At 42.1% G+C, this 23,637-nt stretch overlaps 1 protein-coding gene across 1 annotated transcript in view; it reads left to right on the top strand.

Annotated features, from left to right (window-relative positions):
• Nucleotides 1–3,362: 3,362 nt before the first annotated feature.
• nmd3 (NMD3 ribosome export adaptor) overlaps nucleotides 3,363–23,637 on the top strand; it is a 45,237-nt gene continuing 24,962 nt past the window's right edge. Inside the window, exons 1-8 of the mRNA XM_070883568.1 lie at nucleotides 3,363–3,548; nucleotides 3,902–3,983; nucleotides 7,641–7,775; nucleotides 9,729–9,825; nucleotides 10,832–10,912; nucleotides 11,643–11,771; nucleotides 13,763–13,853; nucleotides 14,854–14,932. Of these exons, the coding sequence (XP_070739669.1) occupies nucleotides 3,940–3,983; nucleotides 7,641–7,775; nucleotides 9,729–9,825; nucleotides 10,832–10,912; nucleotides 11,643–11,771; nucleotides 13,763–13,853; nucleotides 14,854–14,932 (656 nt within the window). The 5' untranslated portion in view covers nucleotides 3,363–3,548; nucleotides 3,902–3,939. The remainder of the gene's footprint in view (nucleotides 3,549–3,901; nucleotides 3,984–7,640; nucleotides 7,776–9,728; nucleotides 9,826–10,831; nucleotides 10,913–11,642; nucleotides 11,772–13,762; nucleotides 13,854–14,853; nucleotides 14,933–23,637) is intronic.

The following is a 23,637-nucleotide window of genomic DNA, read 5'->3' as shown; positions in this document are numbered from 1 at the left end:
TGGGATGACATCCGGGCGCTATCGCCCGCTGACGACACTTCATGTGCCCAGGTCTTAAACAAGTTCCCTTCGCTGTTCGAACCAGGCATTGGGAAATTCCAAGGAGCAAAAGTGAAGATCCACCTAATTTTGGGGGCGCAATCCATCCATCACAAGGCGAGAGCACTACCGTACATGATGAGAGAAAAGGTAGCGATCGAGCTAGATCGGCTGCAATGAGAAGGCATCATTTCACCGATCGAGTTCAACGAGTGGGCCAGCCCGATCGTTCCTGTCCTGAAGGGAGACGGCACCGTCAGAATCTGTGGCGATTACAAAGTAACTCTCAATCATTTCTCCCTGCAGGACCAACATCCACTACCAAAGGATCTCTTTGCAATGCTAGCGGGAGGAAAGACGTTCACGAAGCTGGATCTGACTTCAGCTGACATGACGCAGGAACTGGAGGAATCATCGAAGGGCCTCACCTGCATCAACACGCACAAAGATCTTTTTATTTATAACAGATGCCCATTTGGAATTTGATCAGCGGTGGTGATATTCCAGAGAAACATGGAAAACTTACTGAAGTCGGTCCCGCATCTGCAGAACCTGAAGGAGGATCTTCGTCGACTCAACCTTGTGGGGCTCAGGTTAAAATGCTCGAAGTGCGTTTTCCTGGCGCCTGAAGTGGAGTTCTTGGGAAGGAGGATTGCGGCGGACGGCATCAGGCCCACCAACGCGAAGACGGAGGCAATCGAGAACGCACCGAGGCTCAGGACGTGACGGAGCTGCGATCGTTTCTGGGACTCCTGAACTATTTTGGTAACTTCTTACCGGGTCTCAGCACACTATTAGAACCACTGCATGTCTTACTACGAAAAGGGGACGAATGGGTTTAGGGCAAAAGCCAAGAAAATGCTTTTGTAAAAGCGAGAAAATTGTTATGCTCAAACAAATTGCTTGTGTTGTATAATCCATGTAAGCGTTTGGTACTAGCATGTTATGCGTCATCATATGGCATCGGGTGTATTGCAATAAGCTAATGATTTTGGGAAACTGCAACTGGTTGCTTATGCATCCAGGAGTCTGTCTAAGGCTGAGAGAGCCTGCAGCATGATTGAGAAAGAAGCGTTAGCGTATGTCTATGGGGTAAAGAAAATGCATCAATACATGTTTGGGCTAAAATTCGAATTGGAAACTGACCATAAGCCATTCATATCCCTGTTTTCCGAGAGTAAAGGGATAAATACCAACGCATCGGCCCACATTCAGAGATGGGCGCTCACGTTGTCCGCATACAACTACACCATCCGCCACAGGCCAGGCACAGAAAACTGTGCTGATGCTCTCAGTAGGCCACCACGGGGATGGAAATGGTGCAGTCCGCAGATTTAGCCATGGTTATGGAAGCATTTGAGAGTGAGCAATCACCCGTCACTGCCAGGCAGATCAAAACCTGGACGAGCCAGGACCCCTAATTATCCCTAGTCAAAAGCTGTGTGCTTCACGGGAGCTGGTCCAATGTCGCAGTGGAAATGCAGGAAGAGATAAAGCCGTTCCAGCGGCGCTAAGATGAAATGTCTATACAGGCAGACTGCCTTCTGTGGAGCAATCATGTAGTGGTTCCGAAGAAAGGCAGAGACACCTTCATCAATGACCTCCACAGTACCCACCCAGGCATCGTAATGATGAAAGCAATAGCCAGATCCCATGTGTGGTGGCCCGGTATCGATGTGGACTTAGAGTCCTGCGTTCACAGATGTAATACATGCTGGCAGTTAAGCAATGTACCAGGGAGGTGCCGCTAAGTTTGTGGTTTTGGCCCTCCAAACCGTGGTCTGGAGTACACGTCGACTATGCAAGCCCATTCTTGGGTAAAATGTTCCTTGTGGTTGTAGATGCGTACTCCAAGTGGATTGAATGTGAGATAATGTCGGCTAGCACCTCCGCTGCCACTACTGAAAGCCTGCGGGCCATGTTTGCCACATACGGCCTACCCGATATCCTGGTGAGCGACAATGGGCCATGTTTTACCAGTGCTGAGTTCAAAGAATTCAGGACCCGTAACGGGATCACACATGTCACATCTGCCCCGTTTAAACCAGCGTCCAATGGTCAGGCAAAGAGAGCAGTGCAAACCATCAAGCAAGGCTTGAAGAGGATAACTGAAGGGTCCCTGCAGACTCACCTATCCTGAATCCTGCTTAGCTAATGCACGAGACCCCACTTGCTCACTGGGATCCCACCTGCTGAAGTGCTCATGAAAAGAGCACTTAAGACAAAGCTCTCGTTAGTTCACCCTGATCTACATGAACAGGAAGAGAGCAGGCGGCTTCAACAAAGTACATACCACAATAGCACAAATGTGTCACGAGAGATTGAAATCAATGATCCTGTATTTGTATTGAATTATGGACAAGGTCCCAAGTGGCTTCCCGGCTGTCATGGCCAAAGAGGAGAGCAGGGTGTTTCGAGTCAAACTTTCAAACGGACTCATACACCGGAAACACTTGGACCAAATCAAACTCAGATGCACGGACTATCCTGAGCAACCCATCTTGGATCCTACCTTTTTTGATCCCCGAACATACACAGCAGTGGCAACCGGCACCACAGTTGACCACGAAGCAGAACCCATTATCCACAGCAGCCCAGCACGACCCAACACACCAGGCAGCCCAGCAAGGCCAGCTGCACAGCAGCCCAGCGAGGGTCCAACAAATGATTCAGCAAAAGCAGCTTTCACACCGAGACGATCAACCAGAGCAAGAAGAGCGCCAGATCGACTCACATTGTAACTATTGACTTTGGGAGGAGGGGTGGGTGGGGGGGCGGTTAGTGTTGTTATATATGTAAACTAGTATTTACTCTGTACGGCCACCAGAGGGCTTGTCCCCTGGAATCCCAAGGGATCCCACAATCCCCTGGGAGCACAGGTATTTAAGGAGGCTTCACAGGTTGGAGAGGCGCTCTGGAGACCTGCAATAAAAGACTAAGCTCATGCTTTACTTTGAGCTCAGTCTGACGCTTTCTCTATACATAACAATGTGATTATGTAATACTGCCTTCATACAAATTATGGACTGTAAGTCATTGCCCTACTGCAATGTAACTACACTTTGGGCTTATACGCCAGACTCTTTTTGAGTTCCCACTTTTTGGAAACCGTTGCTCAGTTTTCCAGGTTGGCATATATGAACAATTAGCATTGGGCGCTTGCACTAATTGTTGGTCTCAGCAAAGCATCGTTTAATTTGGTTAAAAAAAACAGTAATACTGCTGAGCACAGTTTTCTATATTATCTTATTTCTGAACACATTTTCAATCGCAGGCGTAGCGTGGCCAGCTATTGGGAAGAGGCGGAAATGCTGAACGGGGGCCTTGCACGCTGTCTGGGAGCTGCTGCAGCTGTGGACAGACGCTTGGCCAGTCAGCCAGGGAAGGCCGGGAATCATCCAACCCGGGAACATGCCAGCCGCGCTTTGCCATTCACTTTCTACTTTCAAGTAGGAATTGGGAGCTGGGAAGCTGGGCCTGGGTCCAGGAGCAGCACACGAAGGGTTTCGGTAAACACATGCGGCGGAGGTTCCGGCTCGTCGTGCCGGGCTCACCTCGTGTTCAGGGCACAGTTTAACGGCCGCAGGGTTTCAAACCTGGACGTTCCACCGCGCGGGGCTGGGGGAGGAGCGGGGCTCGTGCACCCGACCGACTGACCGACCCTGAGACCAACCGACGGACTAACTGACCGATCCTGAGGCTGACTGACCCTGAGACCGACGGACGGACTAACTGACCGACCCTGAGGCTGACTGACTGACCAACTGACTAACCCTGAGACAGACCGACTGACCGACCCTGAGATTGACGGACGGACTAACTGACCGACCCTGAGGCTGACGGGCTTCGGCTTCTCTTGCAGGGCAGCACGCGGCACGTTGGTCAGCATTGCCAGGCGAGATGGAATATATGAAGGAACCTGCTGCAAGGACCCAGGGACATATGTAAGTAGAACACTTGCTTTACTTCTAGTATTTGCAATCGATCTATGATCGAACATTTCTTCATTTTTCATCATTCAGTGCCTGATGTTTGTGGAAACCCATCATCATGCTTGGCCAAGAGTATTCAAACCAACGATTGCAAGTTTTTATAGGTCCAGAATTTGCGGTCGGTATCGCAGCGAAGCCGCAGAGTACGCCGTCACACTGCCTTTGAAACGGACCACAATTTTTCGCCTGCATTTGCCGTATGTGCTACATCCCGAACTTGTGATCTGTCAAGTTCCAATTTGGCGGATAATCCGCACCGACGGGGAAATCCTAATTGCTGGCGCAGAGTTGGGCTATTTGCCCACCAGTTGCCCAGCAACTACGCCTGAAAAATTTACAGCTGATGCAAACCGGCACAGGGCCTGCTGACAATCTGACAAATCCAAGTAATTAAAAAAGCTATATGAGGCCAGAAGTGGAAGCATTTTAGGATTTTGTCCATGAAATGTATTTATTGTCCATGAAAGGAAGCGGTTTCTACATTTAGGTTTTCTTTCTTGCATTTATGTGGAGAATAAGATTAAAAAATCTGTACTGAAAGTGGAGAAAATGGAAAAAAAAAACCCTAATTACTAGAGCTTTCCGGGATTTAATGTGCATGAACATCTATGATCATAAAATGAGAGCCCTTCTGTTTGCTGATTGAAGCACCGGCCCACATGAATCCAGGTATGCTTCCGTACACGATGTGCCCCTGGGTTCCATGGGTCATTATACTGCCCTGTGCTACGCAGGGTCTACTAGCAAGTTCTTGAAGGAGGCTCCCCATCAGGTAGGTATGCATTCCGTTCAGATGGTGGCTGCGTAACCCATAGTTACGTCGCCGACCACAAAATCCAGGCCTATGTGTAATATACAGTGCACAGGCTCTTCCTGTAAGAAAATAGCCTACATAGTTAAGCCCAAGCAATTGGGACAGCAGTTAGTTAGTAAAGCCAATGCTTGGAGATTCCGAAGTGTGTACAGGGTTACTGTTGGAGATTATCTAACTAAAACAACATGGAGAGGCAGTATAATCTAAATGGTATTTTGAGGGTGTGCAAGAGTAGAGGGACCTGGTGATACATATTAACAAATCCTTGAAGATGGCAGGGCAAGTTGATATGTCAGTTAAAGCATATGGGATACTTGGCTTTGTAAATAGGGGCATTGAATCCAAAAAACAGGAAGTCATGCTTTACAAATAATAAAAAGACTTGCATTTATATAGCGCCATCACCGGATGTCCCAAAGTGCTTTACAGTCAATGACGTAGTTCTTTGAAGTGTAGTCACTGTTGTAATGTACGAAATGCGTCAGCCAATTTGCACTCAGCCAGCCCCCACAAACGGCAATGTGATAATGACCAGATAATCTCTCTTTGTTCTGTTGATTGAGGGATCAATCGGGGACACCCCTGCTATTCTTCGAAAAAGTGCCATAGGATCTTTTACGTCCACCTGAGAGCGCTGAAAGATGACCCCTTCAACAGCGCAGCCACTCCCTCCGTACTGCAATGGAGTGTCAGCCTAGATTTTTGTGCTCAAGTCTCTGGGGTGAACCCGCAACTTTCTGACTTGGGAGAGGGTACTACCAGCTGACACTGACTTGGCCTCAGCTGGAGTATTGTGTACAATTCTGGGCACCACAATTTAGGAAGTTTGTCAAGGCCTTGGAGGGGGTACAGAGGAGATTTACCAGGGATGAGGGACTTGAGTTATATGGTAAGATTGAAGAAGCTGGAGTGGGCAGGGAAGTGGAGTTGAGGCCAGAATCAAGAGCAGCCATGATATTGAATGGCGGAGCAGGCTTGAGGGGCCAAATAGCCTACTCCTGCTTCTCTTCTTATGTAAGCTGATATTGTTCTGATGAGAGCAGTGAAGGTTAAAGGGAGACCTAATAGAGGTATTCAAAATTATGAGTAGTTTTGATGGAGCAAGTAGGGAGAAACAGTTTCCTCTGGCAAGTGGATTGGTAACCAGAGGTCATAGATTTAAAATCATGGGGAAATGAGAGATTATTTCACACAGGGCTATGATGATCTGGAATGTACTACCCGAAAGGGTGATGGAATCTGATTCAGCAGGAACTTAAAACCGCAATTGGACATGAATTTGAAGAAATGTATTTTTACATGGCGAGTTGTTGTGATCTGGAATGCACTGTCCGAAAGGATGGTGGAAGCAAATTCAATAATAACATTTAAAAAAGAATTGGAAAAATATTTGAAGGAGAAAAACATTACAGGACTATGGGGAAAGGGCAGGGATGGGCCGAATGGCCTGTGCTATTTCTTTCCATAATTTTATATGGGGGTGAAATTCTGTAGGAATTTGGTAGAAGAGCTCTGGAAACCTTGGAAAAATGGCATAAATGGGATTTATGCTGTTTTCTAGGGTGTCCATGGCTCTTCTACTGAAGTTGCAGCGGATAATCGGGAAAACTTTACTGGAAATCCAACCCCATAGGCTCCTGTTCGTATATTTGACCTTCAGGCAAACCCTTCTAGCTGTTTTGTCCTAAGTTTCAGAAATTTCTTGCAACAGTATAACAGAGAACTGTCTTCACTGCTTCATATTCTGACCTAGTGGTCTGTGGCGTATTTAGTATTAGCTATGTCTTTTTGAACCATAAAATGTCCAACTGGAGTAGTTTATGCATAACTTTCCACCTCTCATAGGATCACGTTCTATTGCATACATAATGTTAACAAAAGGTGGGGAGAGAGTATAAGGCTGTCATCATGTATAAACTGTTGCAGTTTGCTCAAGCCATCGGAGTTCTTGGAGTAAATTGTATTGCACCATTATTCATAATTCTCTGAACTACTCACAATCCTCAAGTTAAAACAAAATGCTGTGCAGGTTGCAAATTAAGATGGGCTGAGAGCTACAGATATCTGTTCTCACTCTAATCTTACTAGCTTTCGCAAGATCCTACAAATCCCCTGAGAGGACAGATGCACAAATGTTAGCGTCCTCGTCCAGGCCAACATCCCCAGCATTGAAGCACTGACCACACTTGGTCAGCTCCGCTGGGCAGGCCACGTAGTTCGCATGCCAGACCGAGACTCCCAAAGCAAGCGCTCTACTCGGAACTCGTCCACGGCAAACGAGCCAAAGGCGGGCAGAGGAAACGTTACAAGGACGCCCTCAAAGTCTCCCTGATAAAGTGCGACATCCCCACTGACACCTGGGAGTCCCTGGCCATAGACCGCCCTAAGTGGAGGAAGTACATTCGGAAGGGCGCTGAGCTCCTCGAGTATCGTCGCCGAGAGCATGCAGAAATCAAGCGCAGGCAGCGGAAGGAGCGTGCGGCAAACCAGGCTTCCTGCCTACCCTTTCCCTCAACAACTATGTCCCACCTGTGACTGAGACTGGTTCTCGTATTGGACTGTATAGCCACCATGCTAAGAATGGAAGCAAGTCTTTCTCGATTCTGAGGGACTGCCTATGATTAGTTTTCTTACTTAGTATAAGTTCTTGTATTCTGTAGTCATTCAATATCTTGTGAGTAGAACAGATAGTCAGGTTGTTTTTTAAAAAAAAAGTAAACTTTTGTGTGTTTGGCAAACTGAAAGAGTAATCACTTAGTTGTATTCAAATTCAATTGGTTTCCTTCCATTCTCAGCTTATGCTGCCAGTGTGGTATTCCCATATCTCCAAATCCTGCAAACATGTGTGTCGCCTGCTTGCGAACCCAAGTTGACATTACAGAAGGAATCCCAAAACAAGTAAATGTTCATTTCTGCAAGCAATGTGAAAGGTAATTATTGCAGATTAATATTAATTTGTACTTTTTGTTAGTTAAAGATAAGGGTGCTTATGTAATAATGGCATGGGAAAGCACACATTTTTACTATCTTAAATGCTAAGTTTTGGTCTGCTAAGGAAAGATGCTTCCCTGAAGCAGACTAAATTGGAAGAGTCAATCTGCTTGTCCTAGACATTTCGTAGTGACTAGTTCAGAGCAATATCCTTAGAGGCCCAAGAATTACTTGCCTGTCAGTTCTTATCTGGAATGCCTTAGTGCAAGGAGGAGGATTTTAGTGATGGCTGAAAAAAAACTTGTCTAAATTTTTTTATGTATGGAGTGTTTACTTGTTATTAAATATCCGCCATATGAATCTTTGGTGAGATGATAGTTTGGTATGGACATTGATGAAACATTTCAGAGTCTGTCATTCTTTTAAAAATATCAAGTCAATTTAATTCAACCCACCAGCAGATCAGAGTTTTAAAAGATGCTAATATTACATTTATTACAATTTTTCTGGTTTGGATTGTTGAGTGCTGGACATGTCTGATTGATGGTTTGCTTATTCAGGCCATTGAAATAATGTTTGCATTTTTTAAGTCAACCACCTTGGCATTGTTTAAAGATTAATTTAGTGGGATAGACTTTGGAAAGATTGATCTGAAAAGATTTGACAAACCCATGGCTCTTCTAAGGCTTTTAAATGTTATACTTTTTATCAATTATAAATATTGATGTACAAGCCATTACAAAATTATTTAAACTATTCAGAGGTATAATTGATGGCTAGATAAAAGCAGTTATTTAGACACTTAATTTTCAGGAATAAAATTACAAAATTTCCTTTTTATACTAGAATAATAGTTATACATTTGTAAAGAATGGTTTTATAGTTTTCTTGTGCAGAAAATGCATCTTTGTTGGGGAAACTAAATTCGATTTGTTCATTCTTTAGACCCTCTAATTGTTTTTATACTAAATGGAAACTAAATTACTACTTTTTTTTATTTCCATGCTACCTCTTGGATAGTACAGCACTCTAAATGCTACACTTTCCAAACCAATTGAGATTAGTTCCCCCCCCCCCCCCCCCCCCCCCCCCCCCAGCAACCTTGCATTATACCACATTTTTCCTTAGGCCTATGTTCATTGGCTTAGTCAGTGAGCCATCCTACCATCATAAATATTTGTGACCTCTTTCCAATCATCCTAGTGATGCCAACCAAGAGTATAATTGGAAAATTTGTGTCATGAGGCAAGGTTGATTTTAATCATCCAATTCTGGACTATGAAGAATCTGACATTTTTCCAAATTGTTCATATTGTAGTGGCTTCTTATCTGCAAAGAAGCTACCCGGAGTTGAGTTAGAAAGTCATTACAATGATTATGAAAAGTGATGTGATATGACACTTAATCTGATCTGTGTAGTGTATCCTTAGTTAAAAAACAAAACAAAATTGTGTTGAACATGTTAAATAATGTCCTCAATTTTTTGGGCTTGGGCTTTAGTCTGTTGAACCTGAGTAAATAGTATTAATAGTGTCTATTTCTTTTAGGTTAAGTCTGTTGTGTGTCTGATACGTGCAGAAATCCACCGCCATGCTTAAAGATGTCCAAACTAAGCTACGCCTGATGTAGAATGCATATTCTGTGGAAGATAATTCTCTCATCTAAGTCCAATCTCTTAGATGCAGAATGAAGACTTGGGGATTAAAGATTGTACAGTAATACTCGTAGAATTCAACTAGCTAAAACCATGCAGCTTACCAGCACATAGCACTGGTAACTTCCCACTGCTTGTCCATCCATGACCCTCTCCACCCATTGACCTGTAAGATTTTCTGGAGCTGAGTTGGATGAATTCCAGCCCCTAATAGATTTACCTCTCTATTAATATATAAAGGCTAGAAGATTACCTGGATGAATTAACTCTGATGTTGACTTTTACTTTTGGTCCACAGATATCTACAACCTCCAGGAACCTGGTTACAATGTGCATTGGAATCAAGAGAACTTTTAACTTTGTGTCTTAAAAAACTGAAGTCCCCTTTAACCAAAGTTAGTAAACAGTCATCTGACTAAATGGATGTTCAGTTTTGTTTTTAGGAACCATCATTTAATTGCAGTCACAAAATAGTTATGCATCATTGCTTAAAGTTATAATATTTTTGTCTGGTTATTGATTTTAAGACTGTCTTATCAAAATTCTTTGATAGTGACCTCATATTTTCCACAGTTGTGTATGAATACTAGCAGTCTCTTCTCATTAGCTGCAATAATTATTACATTAATAGTATTTCTAATTTGCCAGTGATTTGGAATTCTATTTTCTCAACTATTGTCTATAATTTAAAAATGTGCTTGTGTTTTCGACATACCCTTTATTAAATATCTATTTATGCTTTACATTTTTAAAATACAAACATGCTTCTATCTTGTAGCTGAGTGCTATTTCTGTAATTTTTTGATGCTGAATTTTGTGACGTGGAACTGGGAAATGTCAATGTTAATTTAAATGAAGAAAGTCAATGCAGTCATTGCTTTATTGATTTGATTTTTGAATGTTTGGTATTTAAGCAATGAGTACTGACAAACTCATAGAAGAAATTGTCTAGTTGGGCATCGACTTTTGTACAGTGATCTGTAAAGATGTCAACTGTTTTATTTAAGATTCTGATGAGTTTTTCTATTGGTAGAAAGTACAACTAAAATCAAGGTGGTCATAATGCCGCCCCCCACCCGACTGGTCACTGTTAATGCTCATGTGTGAATATTGTCACTCGGGCAATATTCAGGGTAGTTATTTATGGCATACACCAACAGAGTTGACTCTTTCAGAAGAGGGGAGAAAATTGGCAGAGGGAAAAATATATGTTCTGTTGTGACATTTTGGAAAGGTTTGGTGAACTGAGTGAGCACCAAAGACTTCATCCTAGAATCTTTATACAATCTAAGTATGAAGTAAAGTACTGTTAATTTCTGTGCTGAAAATCTGTTACCAGAAAATGTTAATTGTGGAGATGCTTTTGCTTGCAACTTACTATCAATTGCTTCTTTTATTCAGGTACGGTTAATTGATGCAGGCTTTATTTGGACTGAGCCTCATTCCAAGAGATTAAAGGTCAAACTTACCGTTCAAAAGGAGGTGAGAAGAAAGTTGTTCTTCAACAATAGTAACTGTCCTTTTCTTGTCTTTTCTTTTATTGAGTCACTATATTTATTGGGGAACCTTACTACAGAGGAAAGTGTTGGTGTTTTAAAAAAAAAAAAATCCTGCTTACGGAGGTGACATTCTCACTGCTACATTGGATATCTTGAAGGGAAATTTGGAAAGTGATGAAGTTTGACATTTTTGAATGTAGATCATTAAGGGAATAAGTGAAGATGGGTCCCACACTTCTTCCATGAGAGTTTGAGCAGGGAATCTATTTGGGCAGGATGGCCTTAGTGAAGGGGAAAAAGGTGATTATTGATGTGCCAGGTTTCAGCCAGGCCGACGGTGTTGATGGACTCAGCCAAGATGAGGTTGTTGGTTGCCAAGGGCCTTGATTATGAGATGAACATCTTGTAGATAATGTGCTCAGTTTTGAATATCATACAATAGCTTTCGATTTTTTCTTTATTTCCTTTATCTAGTCTTGCTGGGGAACGCATTGTCCCTAGCTGATAATGTTGCCAGGTAACTTGCTCATAGCCTTTTGTCTGTGCCTATCTGAGTACTTTATATTTCCTGAATGTCTTGACCCTTTGACTGAGGAAACTGTTCTGACTTTGTGCATTGCTGAAATGATTTATGCCTGCAATTCTACAATTAAATTGCAGCAGTTAATATTCAACCTGTTTTTAAATTTTCTAACAGTGAGTTTTGTGTGCAGGTAATGAGTGGAGCAATCTTGCAGCAGGTTTTTGTGATAGATTTTGTCATCCTGCACCAGATGTGTGATGATTGCCACCGTGTTGAAGCTAAAGACTATTGGAAAGCAGTAGTACAAGTCCGACAAAAAGTGAGTAAAATGCCGTTTTAACTGCAAAAGTAACATTAAAAAACCTTAACATTTCAACATGCTTAACAGCATAATACTTATATTTTACAGTTGTATTGCTGTATATAACAATTCATAAACGTCAATAGAATTTCTGAAAAGGTACCTTAGGTCCTGTACTTTTACTCTGAATGTTTCTTAAAGTTTATGACCTAGGCTGTTTGCCAGTTTTTGCCGGGCAGGCAGAGGTGGCAAGCTACTTGGGGCATACTTCTGAGCTGTTTTCAGGGATTGGGTTCCTTCGGGTCACTGTGTGGCTGGGTCTATGTAAATTGAATATGGATGAGAGAAATACTTCTTTCTTCCCATTTGTGCTATTCTAACACCGGATGCTGTTGGTTCCAAGTATTCAATATTCAGATGTTGATGAAGAGTCTTTGGATCAAATACAGAAGACTACTGCCATGCACAGAATTCATCAATTTAAAAAAAAAAACCCACTGGCTTTCTCTTTCTTCTTGGGGCCTGCTGCAGCACGTATACACCCCCAGATTGGTGCAGCTCCCCAGCTTATGCCAGGGAGCCCATCTCCGCTGCTGATGACTTTGGGCAGGAAATATGGTCGGGTCCAGGGTGGAAATTATAGGGATAGTCAGAAATCCCGCTCACTGGAGATATGCCAAAATTTAGGGTAGGGATTTAAAACCTAAGCTAATTGTTCATGTAATACCAATATCACAGCAGCATACTTCAGAAAGTAAGCTATTAAATCTACTTTTTTCATCCTTTTTGTTAATAAAGTTTTCCAAAGTGATACAATGGTTATCCTTGTCTCTTAACATAAGCATTCATTTTAACTTCTGATGAAGGGTCACAGACCTGAAACGTTAACTCTGTTTCTCTGCACAGATGCTGCCTGACCTGCTGAGGTTTCCAGCATTTTCTGTTTTTAATTCATTTTAACTTGTTGAATTCCATAAATACAACCACAATACTGTCAGTTCCAATTAAATGCAGGCGGTGAAGAAGGCAAATGGTATGTTGGCCTTCATAGCTAGAGGATTTGAGTATAGGAGCAGGGAGGTCTTACTGAAGCTGTACAGGGCCTTAGTGAGGCCTCACCTGGAATATTGTGTTCAGTTTTGGTCTCCTAATCTGAGGAAGAACGTTCTTGCTATTGAGGGAGTGCAGCGAAGGTTCACCAGACTGATTCCCGGGATGGTGGGACTGACATGTGAGGAGAGACTGGATCGACTGGGCCTGTATTCATTGGAGTTTAGAAGGATGAGAGGGGATCTCATAGAAACATATAAAATTCTGACGGGACGGGACAGGTTAGATGCAGGAAGAATCGTCCCAATATTGGGGAAGTCCAGAACCAGGGGACATAGTCTAAGGCTAAGGGATAAACCATTTAAGACTGAGATGAGGAGAAACTGCTTCACTCAGAGTTGTTAACCTGTGGAATTCCCTACCGCAGAGAGTTGTTGATACCAGTTCATTGGATATATTCAAGAGGGAGTTAGATATGGCCCTTACGACTAAAGGGATCAAGGGGTATGGAGAGAAAGCAGGAAAGGGATACTAAGGGAATGATCAGCCATGATATTGAATGGTGGTGCAGGCTCGAAGGGCCGAAAGGCCTACTCCTGCACCTATTTTCTATGTTTCTATGTATTTGACTACATTTAAATATGAGCTGCAAGTAAAGTGTGCTTATTAACCTGCAATAATTGGTAAGGAAACCGTTTGCCATACTTGATGTAAGGATAATTTTTATGATATTTTCAGTGAAACTCCTGCCATCATTCCATAGATGTCTTCACAAAGTGCCCTATCAAGTCTTGCAGCATGTTTTAACTTCAGACTGGTCATCTTAAAATTTTATTTGTTTTGAACAGTTCAGTGTAAAGATTATTCACAAAATATAACTTGAAAATAGTTTATATTAAAGTCTTATATCTGGCTAAATAAAATGTTTTTCCTTCCTGTTTCTTTTGGTTACTCCTTAGACTCCACACAAGAAAACTTTTTATTACTTGGAGCAATTAATCCTTAAACATAAACTGCATCAAAACACTCTTCGTGTCAAGGAAATCCATGGTAAGTGAATATTGTGAGCTAGTTATTTGCCGTGGTTAGATTAGCAATACCCTAGAATTCTCAGTATTTATACTTTCCCACCAATTCTTGCTCCTTCTCTTTTGATGAAGCTGACTGTTTGACAGGCAACTGTACATTAACTAAATCACCATGTGAAAATGTGGAGAACTAGAGATGATATGTTATTTGACCACGGAGGGCATCAGAGCTGAGCCCTGTACCATATTTCCCAAAGTTCACACATGTATGATTTTTAGCAGCGGCCAGTGGATAGTGATTAGGGCTGAAATTTTGTCATCCATTGCTGTTCTGGCAGAGATCAGCTAACTCAAGATAGACTGAAAATTCAACCTGGGACTTTCAGCTTCATATGGCTGTTGTATATTATCTTTACTAACAGTTGTCAAGGGAAGCTATGAATTTTCGTGTGTGTATATAGGGGAAAGGTAGCTTACAGTAAAACTTTCTACAAGCTCGAGTCGAGCATAAATGGCAGCATGGGCTGGTTGGGCCGAATGGCCTGATATTGTGCCGTAGATCCTATGCAATTCAATTTCCTATTTTCTGAAAAATTTGAGAGAACTTATCAAACATTAATCTGTTGATTTTAAATGGGTTAATGTCCGATTAAAATAACAGACAAAGGAGTTGTATATGAAATCATAAGTATTCATAAGATAATCATTACACGGTACAATATCAAGGTTAAACAGATAACATTTAATGGATGGCCAAAATAGTTTGAGATATTCAGTTTGGAATTGGCTGGAAAATCAAAGGCTTTATGCTCATTAAAAAATTACTTTAAAAATCTTCTATTTAATTTCAAAAGAACTGTCTTCTGTTTTTAACATTTGTATATATTTGAAAGATAAATTTCAGCCATGTATTTTCAGCCTTATTTTCGCTCATGTACATCTATTACTTTTGCGATTGTTTGTTTGAATAATTTGAAATAACCAAAAGTTTAGCTTCAGCACAAACTGAATTTTGATTTTAGATGGTCTGGATTTCTATTACGGTTCCAAGCAACATGCCCAGAAGATGGTGGACTTCCTGCAGTGTACAGTTCCTTGCAAGTAGGTATAGCAATTTTACCACAGGCGAAAATAAGCAACAATGTGAAGGATATATGTGGCATTTAAAAGGCTTTTGTAATTATTCAATTTATAAAAAAACTAACCTATTTACTAACAAGAACAGTCCTCATTGTCTATTATACCTTTTTTATATAGAAGTGGCCCACCACTAACAACACTTAGAATTTAACGGGTGGTCTTCCCTTCTATCTTGGGCAGTCCCTCGGAGGATGACTTGCTTCCACATTAAGATGAGTTCTCAGATGACTAATGAGACCAATGCGGGATCTACAGTCTCTGTCACAGATGAGGCAGGTGGTGGTTGAAGGGACGGGTGGGTGGGGTGCTGGGGTTTTCGAGCGCTCCTTCCACTGTTTGCGCTTGGCTTCCACGTGCTCCCGGCAAAGAGACTCGAGGTGTTCTGCGCCTTCCCAGATGCTTCTCCTCCACGTTGAGTTGTCTTGGGCCAGGAATTCCCAGGTGTTGGTGGGGATGTTGCACTTTTTCAAGGAGGCTTTGAAGGGTGTGTTTGAAGCATTTTCTCTGTCCACCTGGGACTTGCTTGCCATGTCGGAGCTCTGAGTGGAGCGTTTGTTTTTGGGAGTTTAGTATCGGGCACACAGACGGTGTGGCTCGTCCATCGGAGCTGATCGAGCGTGGTCAATGCTTCAGTGCTGGGGATGTTGGCTTGAGCGAGAACACTGATGAGGCGCCTATCCTGCCAATGGATTTGCAGGAATGAGAATGAGGAACTGCTGGAATTCTTTGAGGATGTAACGAACAGGGTGCATAAAGGGAAACCAGTGGATGTAGTGTATTTGGACTTCCAGAAGGCATTTGACAAGGTGCCACATAAAAGGTTACTGTACAAGATAAAAATTCATGGGGTTGGGGGTAATATATTATCATGGCTAGAGGATTGGCGAACTAAAAGAAAAGAGAGTGTTGGGATAAATGGTTCATGCTCAGGTTGGCAATCAGTAACTAGTGGGGTGCTGCAAGGATCAGTGCTGGGACCCCATAATCTATATTGACGACTTGGAGGAAGAGACCGAGTGTGACGTAGCCAAGTTTGTTGACGATACAAAGATGGGAGGAAAAGCAATGTGTGAGGAGGACACACAAAATCTGCAAAAGGACATAGACAGGCTAAGTGAGTGGGCAAAAATTTTGCAGATGGAGTATAATGTTGGAAAATGTGAGGTCATGCACTTTGGCAGAAAAAAAATCAAAGAACAAGTTATTATTTAAATGGAGAAAACTTGCAAAGTGCTGCAGTACAGCGGGACCTGGGGGTACTAGTGCATGAAACATAAAACAATCGTATGCAGGTACAGCAAGTGATCAGGAAGGCCAATGGAATCTTGGCCTTTATTGCAAAGGGGATGGAGTATAAAAGCCGGGAAGTCTTGCTACAGTTTTACACGGAATACTGTGTACAGTTTTGGTTTCCATATTTACGAAAGGATATACTTGCTTTGGAGCCAATTCATAGAGGGTTCACTAGATTGCTTCTGGAGATGAGGGGGTTGACTTATGAGGAAAGGTTAAGGAGGTTGGGCCTCTACTCATTGGAATTCAGAAGAATGAGAGGTGATCTTATCGAAACGTATAAGGTTCACTGCCTCAGAGAGCTGTGGAAGCCGGGCCATTGAATAAATTTAAGACAGAGATAGACAGTTTCTTAATCATTAAGAGATTATGGGGAGCAGGCAGGTAAGTGGACCTGAATCCATGATCGGATCAACCATGATCAAATTAAATGGCGGAGCAGGCTCGAGGGGCTGAATGGCCTACTCCTGCTCCTATTTCATATGTTAATTTCTCCAGTACGTTTTTTTTTACTAATTCTAATTAACTGGACTGGAAGTCGAGAAATTCCCTGGACCTGATGGCCCACATCCTAGGGTTTTAAAAGAGGTGGCTGTAGAGGTAGTGCATTGGTTGTCATCTTTCAAAATTCCATAGATTCTAGAATGGTTCCCGCAGATTGGAAGGTAGTAAATGTAACCCCACCATTTAAGAAATGAGCGAGAAGGAAAAATGGGAAATGCAGACCAGTTAGCCTGACATCAGTAGTAGGGAAAATGCTAGAATCTATTAAGGACGTGGTAACAGGCTACTTAGAAAAGAATAATAGGATTGAACAGAGTCAACACCGATTTATAAAAGGGAAATCATGTTTGACAAATCTGTTAAGAGTTTTTTGAGGTTGTAACTAGCAGAATAGATAAGGGGGGACCAGTGGATGTGGTGTATTTGGATTTTCAGAGGGCATTTGATAAGGTGCCACACAAAAGGTTATTAAACAAAATTAGGGATCATGGGATTGGGGGTAATATACTAGCATGGATGGAGGATTGGTTAACGGACAGAAAACCGAGAGTAGGAATAAAGGGGTCATTTTCAGGTTGGCAGCTGTAACTAGTGGGGTACCGCAAGGTTCAGTGCTTGGGCCTCAGCTATTCACAATCTTTATCAATGATTTGGAAGAGGGGACCAAATGTAATATATCCAAATTTGCTGATTAATCAAAGCTAGGTGGGAATGTAAATTGTGAGGAGGATGCAAAGAGACTTGAAGGGGATATAGACAGGCTTAGTGAGTGGGCAAGAACATGTCAAATGGAATATAATGTGGAGAAATACAAAGTTATCCCCTTTGGTAGGAAAAATAGAAAAGCAGAGTATTTTTTACATGGTGAGAGATTGGGAAATGTTGGTGTTCAGAGGGTCCTGGGTGTCCTTGTATGCTGAAAGTTAACATGCAGGTACAGCAGGAAATTAGGAAAGCAAATGGTATGTTGGCCTTTATTCCAAAAGGTTTTGAGTACAAGAGTAAAGACGTCTTACTGCAATTATATAGGGCCATGGTGAGACCACACCTGAAGCATTGTGTACAGTTTTAGTCTCCTTACCTAAGGAAAGATATACTTGCCATAGAGAGAGTGCAATGAATGTTCACCAGACTGATTCCTGGGATGATGGTATTGTCCTATGAGGCGAGCTTGAGTAAACTTGGCCTATGTTCTCTAGCGTTTAGAAGAATGAGAGGTGATCTCATGGATACACACAAAATTCTTACAGGGTTTGACGGGGTAGATGCAGAAAGGATGTTTCTCCTACCTGGGGGGTCTAGAACCAGGGATCACAGTCTCAGAATTAGGGTTTGCCCATTTAGGACTGAGATGATGATAAATCCCTTCACTCAAAGGGTGGTGATTGTTTGGAAGTATCTACCCCAAGGGTTGTGGAGGCTCAGTCGTTGAGTATGCTCAAGACAAAGATTGATGGATTTTGGTTATTAATGGAATCAAGGGATATGGGGATAAGGTTGGAAAGTGGCGTCGAGGTAGATCAGCCATGATATTGAATGGCGGAGCAGTCTCGAGGGGCCGAATGCCTATTCCTGCTCCTATTTCTTATGTTCTTAAAACGGATTAGTTCGGGGGTGGGGCTGGAGGAGGTGGTATCGACCAATGATGTTACAAATTGTTTTTTTTCTGTAGCTTACTCCAGTATGTATGTTTGGCAAACCTTTTAAAACTAATTTACAAAAAGGAAATAATGTAGCTGCTATACCCAGTCTAGAGCACGCAGTATGTTACATAAGAGTTCTACCTGGCTAAGAATTTCAAGTTTACTGACTGACCTGGAGACAAAACCGTGTCTCCTTTTTAAAGGGAAATCTTTGGAAAATACTTGGAATTTTTTAAGAAACACCAGCAGAATCTTGAAGCCATCCTTGGCATAAGATAATTTTGGCATTTCACTAGACTGAATAGACCTACTCCAGAGGAAGTAGGGTCATTTCTGAGGGGAAAGAGGATCTTCTCATATCGGCTCTAGCATTTATCTTGACTTTTATGTACATCAAGTTGATAGTGCTGGGGATTGGACCTCTTTTTTTCCCTCATTATACCTGGTGTCAGCCTCTAGTACTTCCAGGTCAGGTATAATATGATTGGTGCTTTCTAATCTGTTTCAACATTGTTTCTTGGCGATAACTTCTGTACCGATGCACCATTTTACTACTTCCCACCTTCAGCATTGTGTCTTCTGAGATCGTCAGTTTTGTTTTGTAGGCCCATGCCCACTGGGCCCAAGTTTCGGGTGGAGTTTTGGAGCAACTAGTTTAGTTTGGAGTATCTTAGAAATCGCAATTCTCGGCATGTAGTTTGCTTCAGTTCTAGCGAGTTAGTTTAGTTTTGTTTTAGTTCAGTTTTTTTTTCAAAAGGGGGTGTGTCCAGCCACTTAGGCCTGTTTTGCAGATTTGAACTGTGAAAAGTTACTCCAAACTAACTTAGAACTATTGTAAGTTCTGAAAAACCTTACTTAGAGTTAAGTTCCATGCAGGCACAGCCAGAGACAGGGGTGGGAAGCGTTAAACACATCAGTGAAAATGGTTGAAAACCTCTTGCGATGATATTTTGCCTTATATCTGCTGAGTGAGGACAGTTGTTCCTCTTTTTATAAATAAGCAAGTGTAGGCTCCTGGTTGAGGCAGACACATCAACACCTAATTGCAACTTTTATAGTGAAATGAACCTGTTCCCTTTTTTATACTGTAGTAATTTCCTTCTTTTACACTCTCCTCTGCTGTGATTAAAAAGCTAGTGTATTAACCTAACAACCCTTTTAGCTTCCTAATATATCATTAATGTCAACTAGCTTGTTTATTTAATAATCTACATGTGCCTATCCTCAGAGTACAATGCCTTTGTCCCCGAATCAAAAGTTATCAGTGTCATTTGAGGGGCAAATATAGAATTTGTGAGCGCACAGTTTAAACCAACTCTTCCTACATTAGCTGTTATGACATTTTTCTGTATTAGAATAATGTAAAAACATAACTATATTCTTACACCTCTCCCAGCAGGTTACATGGTGATTGGGGGCGGGGAATAGGGAATAGAAAGTGCCTAGTCATGATGCTCCAACCACTATGTGTGTGGTGCAGGCTTGATGGACCAGCTGATCTTTTTCTGCCCATCATTCATATATAATTTGCAAAAGTGGTGGCACACAGGCTCAGTTGTTTGGCCAGGGCACTTTGCAGATGGGAATGTGGTTCAGTTTCAACCAGCATTTTAAGATCGATTTGCATCTGAAATATAGCATGATGCATGGAGTGTTGGAGTGTGGTGATGCCTGGATTGTGGTCTTTCATGGACAGGACAGAACACAAGAGATACTCCAAGTTAAAAACAGTTTAACTCCCCCTTAGAAATAGTTTTCTTCAAGACGGTCATTTTACATCTATTAGGAAAGGATTATCATTTGAACACTTCCTTAAATATACTCCAATGCATTATGCAATACTTTATATAACTGATAGTTTCAGGTTGATGTTTTCAAGAGTGACACTTGATGGAAAGAGATGTTTCCCTTCTGAAAAACCTTTCCTACACTTAAGGAAATCGGCACAGAGAAGACAAAATCGGCAGAGAGAACATGTGGGGGTGCGGGGTCCTTTTGGTCCGGGATAGGCACGGGTCGGTGCTGGGTCCTTTCAGCCCGGGATAGGTGCGGGTCGGTGCGGGGTCCTTTCGGCCTGGGATAGGCGCGGGTTGGTGCGGTCCTTTCGGCGCGGGTTGGTGCGGGGTCCTTTCGGCCTGGGATGGCAGCGGCACCGGGGACAGGGAGGCCATTTGGCCCGGGATGGCAGCGGTGTCATTTCCTGTTTCCAACCCAGCCTCAGCCCTTGGTCAGTTTCCATTCCCAGCATCAGCCCTTCAGAGCATCCCTCGTTACCCTGGCAACATCAGTTTTTGGCGCAGGCCTTAAGCTCCACCCACAGAGCTTAAGGCCAATGTGCACCACGCCAAATTCACAGATAATTCCGGCGCAACGCGGAACTTTTTTTTCTGACTTAGTCGTGCCACAAAAAAATCGGACGTGCCTCTTCAACTGCGCCGTTCTAGGCGATATCGGAAACTTGGGCCCATGATTTGGGCAAATCAACATTATATAAGACTTACTGCCAGCAGATAGGAAATTTTCATAAAAGCAGCCAAATGGTCAATCTCAACAGGAAGCAAAACTGCCACCTGCATTTCCTATCTTCATTCCAAAGAGCATTCACTTGTCTGTTACTATTATTAATGGAAAAGTGCTGTATTGAAATCCCGTGTGCCATAATAATTTACTGTGCACTATAGTAAGAAAAAATAGGACAAGCAAATTTGTACATGGCAAATTTGTTTTTAAATAGCCTGTATTTAGAGACTGGCCAATTGGGTGTGTGATTTAGAAGCATGATTCACATCTGTTAGGACATTCTTTCTTTCTCTGCTTTGCTCCATGAGTGCAAAATACTTGGTTTGCATTACAATTAATAAGATACGCTAGATTTCTCATTGTTGAAGACAGCTGCATCTGTGGTACTCATCTTTGGCCATATTTTACTGGTCTTTCATATTCATTTAATTTAATTTAGTAGAATTTTAATTCACTTCTGGAGTTTGAGCACAGGTCAGCATATTTTCAGGTATTCCTGTGGTTTTAGTTATTGCTGATCATCCTCCAGAGTTTCGTAGCAACCTGAGTAGAAATCTGAGTTGTAGTGTGCATAATTAGTTAAGTCTAAATATACATCTTAGAAAAAAATATTTAGCATGAAATGTAACTTAGATGGCTCTATTTTGACCTGTTGCAAACGAAGGGTTCATGTCTAGTTAATGAAGATTATGTGTTGCATATTGCCTTTCTGGGGTTTCTTTCCTTAGTCATTTTAGATGGTACTGGGCTGTAATTTTAATTGTCAGAATGTGGTGGCTGTTGTGTCATACATATATTCTTGCTTCAATGATAATAGAAAGATGCTTGTGAATCTGATTTGAATAACAATGGCTAGTCCTTGTGGGTTTTCATGCTTGCATTCTTTTATTGCTTTATTTTTTTTGCTATTATTGACCTTGTTCAATTCATTAAACTGAACTTGGATTCTTCATCCTTGGAAAATTAATTGTTAAAGTGGACTCAATTTTTAAATCCAATTGCATTCATTTTGCAACTATTTCATTGTATGCTGAAATGGAATGAAGGCTAACTGCAGTAATTACTTGAGTAACAATACATTTTTCACTAACTTCAGAATTTTTGCACTTTCTCCATCAATTATTTTTCAAATGGTTTTGTTCCACTAGAGTAATTATAAAGATATCTTTATTGAATACATTTTGTATTTTTATTCATAATCTCGCCCCTAAAATTTCTTTAACTTCTAGTTTTTCTTCATTGCGAGCAACTTTTACTCATTTTTGTCAGATTTTGATTTTTTTTTCAGCAAATGTACATATTTCACTGAGATAAAGCTTTTTGTTCCTAGATTAGTAGTTTTTCTGTGTGCTTATCTTTTGATTCACAGGCTTCCCTAGCTCAGCTACAGTGAGACTCATGATTAAACATGCAAGTGAAACAAGAAATATTTGATCATTTCAATTCCGTTAACGACAAGCCAGAAAGACTGAAGTTCAAAGAATTTTTCAAATCTCTATCAGTAGAATATTGAAGAAATAGGACTGTAAACTGCATATGTCCACATTTAAGGCATGACATTATGCCACTTCTGAAGGGTATTATCAAACATGAGCATTAAGTTGAAGAAAAGACTGGCGCTGCACAAGGTGGAAGCTGAGTACTGTACTTGTGAACAGCAGCCCAAACTACCCCAACTCCTCTCGTCGACCTTCCCGCTCTGTGTCCACTGCTAACCACACCACCTCACTGACTTGAGCGTACCTGGCATGTACCAGATTTAGTCATCCATCACCAGATCTAGCTGGTTCATAAAGAGTGCTTTTGTGCTTCATTCTCTTGTGAATAAACCACCCATAACTGGAGGATTATCCTGGACAGCAATTTACCCTGGCTTCTAACCCCCGCCCCACGAAAGATTTCTTTAAACTTCTCTCCCTGCCCCTTCCATCCTCACTTCTAACAACAAGTGCAAGGAGCTTATCCATTCTGCTGCTTCCCCCCCCCCCCCCCCCGCTTCCAAATCCGTGCTCATCATTCCCACAACTACCTTGACTCTCGAATCAGGATTCTGTCCCAGCCGCAACCCTCACTCCAATCAGGGTGGTATCTTGGCCTTTATTGGAAAGGGGATGGAGTATAAAAGCAGAGAAGTTTTGCTACAGCTATACAAGATATTGGTGAGGCCACACCTGGAATACTGTGTGCAGTTTTGGTTTCCATATTTACGAAAGGATATACTTGCTTTGGAGGCAGTTCAGAGAAGGTTCACCTAGGCTGATTCCGGGGATGAGGGGGTTGACTTGTGAGGAAAGGTTGAGTAGGTTGGGCCTCTACTCGTTGGAATTCAGAAGAATGAGAGGTGATCTTATCGAAACGTATAAGATTATGAGGGGGCTTGACAAGGTGGATGCAGAGAGGATGTTTCCACTGACTGGGGAGATTAGAACTAGAGGGCATGATCTTAGAATAAGGGGCCACCCATTTAAAACAGAGATGAGGAGACATTTCTTCTGAGGGTTGTAAATCTGTGGAATTCGCTGCCTCAGAGAGCTGTGGAAGCTGGGACATTGAATAAATTTAAGACAGAAATAGGCAGTTTCTTAAACGATAAGGGGTTATGGGGAGCGGGCAGGGAAGTGGAGCTGAGTCCATGATCAGATCAGCCATGATCTTACTGAATGGCGGAGCAGGCTCAAGAGGCCGTATGGCCTACTCCTGTTCCTA

This window comes from Pristiophorus japonicus, chromosome 6 (assembly GCF_044704955.1).
Source record: "Pristiophorus japonicus isolate sPriJap1 chromosome 6, sPriJap1.hap1, whole genome shotgun sequence".
Classification (NCBI taxonomy): Eukaryota; Metazoa; Chordata; class Chondrichthyes; family Pristiophoridae; genus Pristiophorus; species Pristiophorus japonicus.
This window is presented reverse-complemented; position numbering and strand designations above follow the sequence as displayed.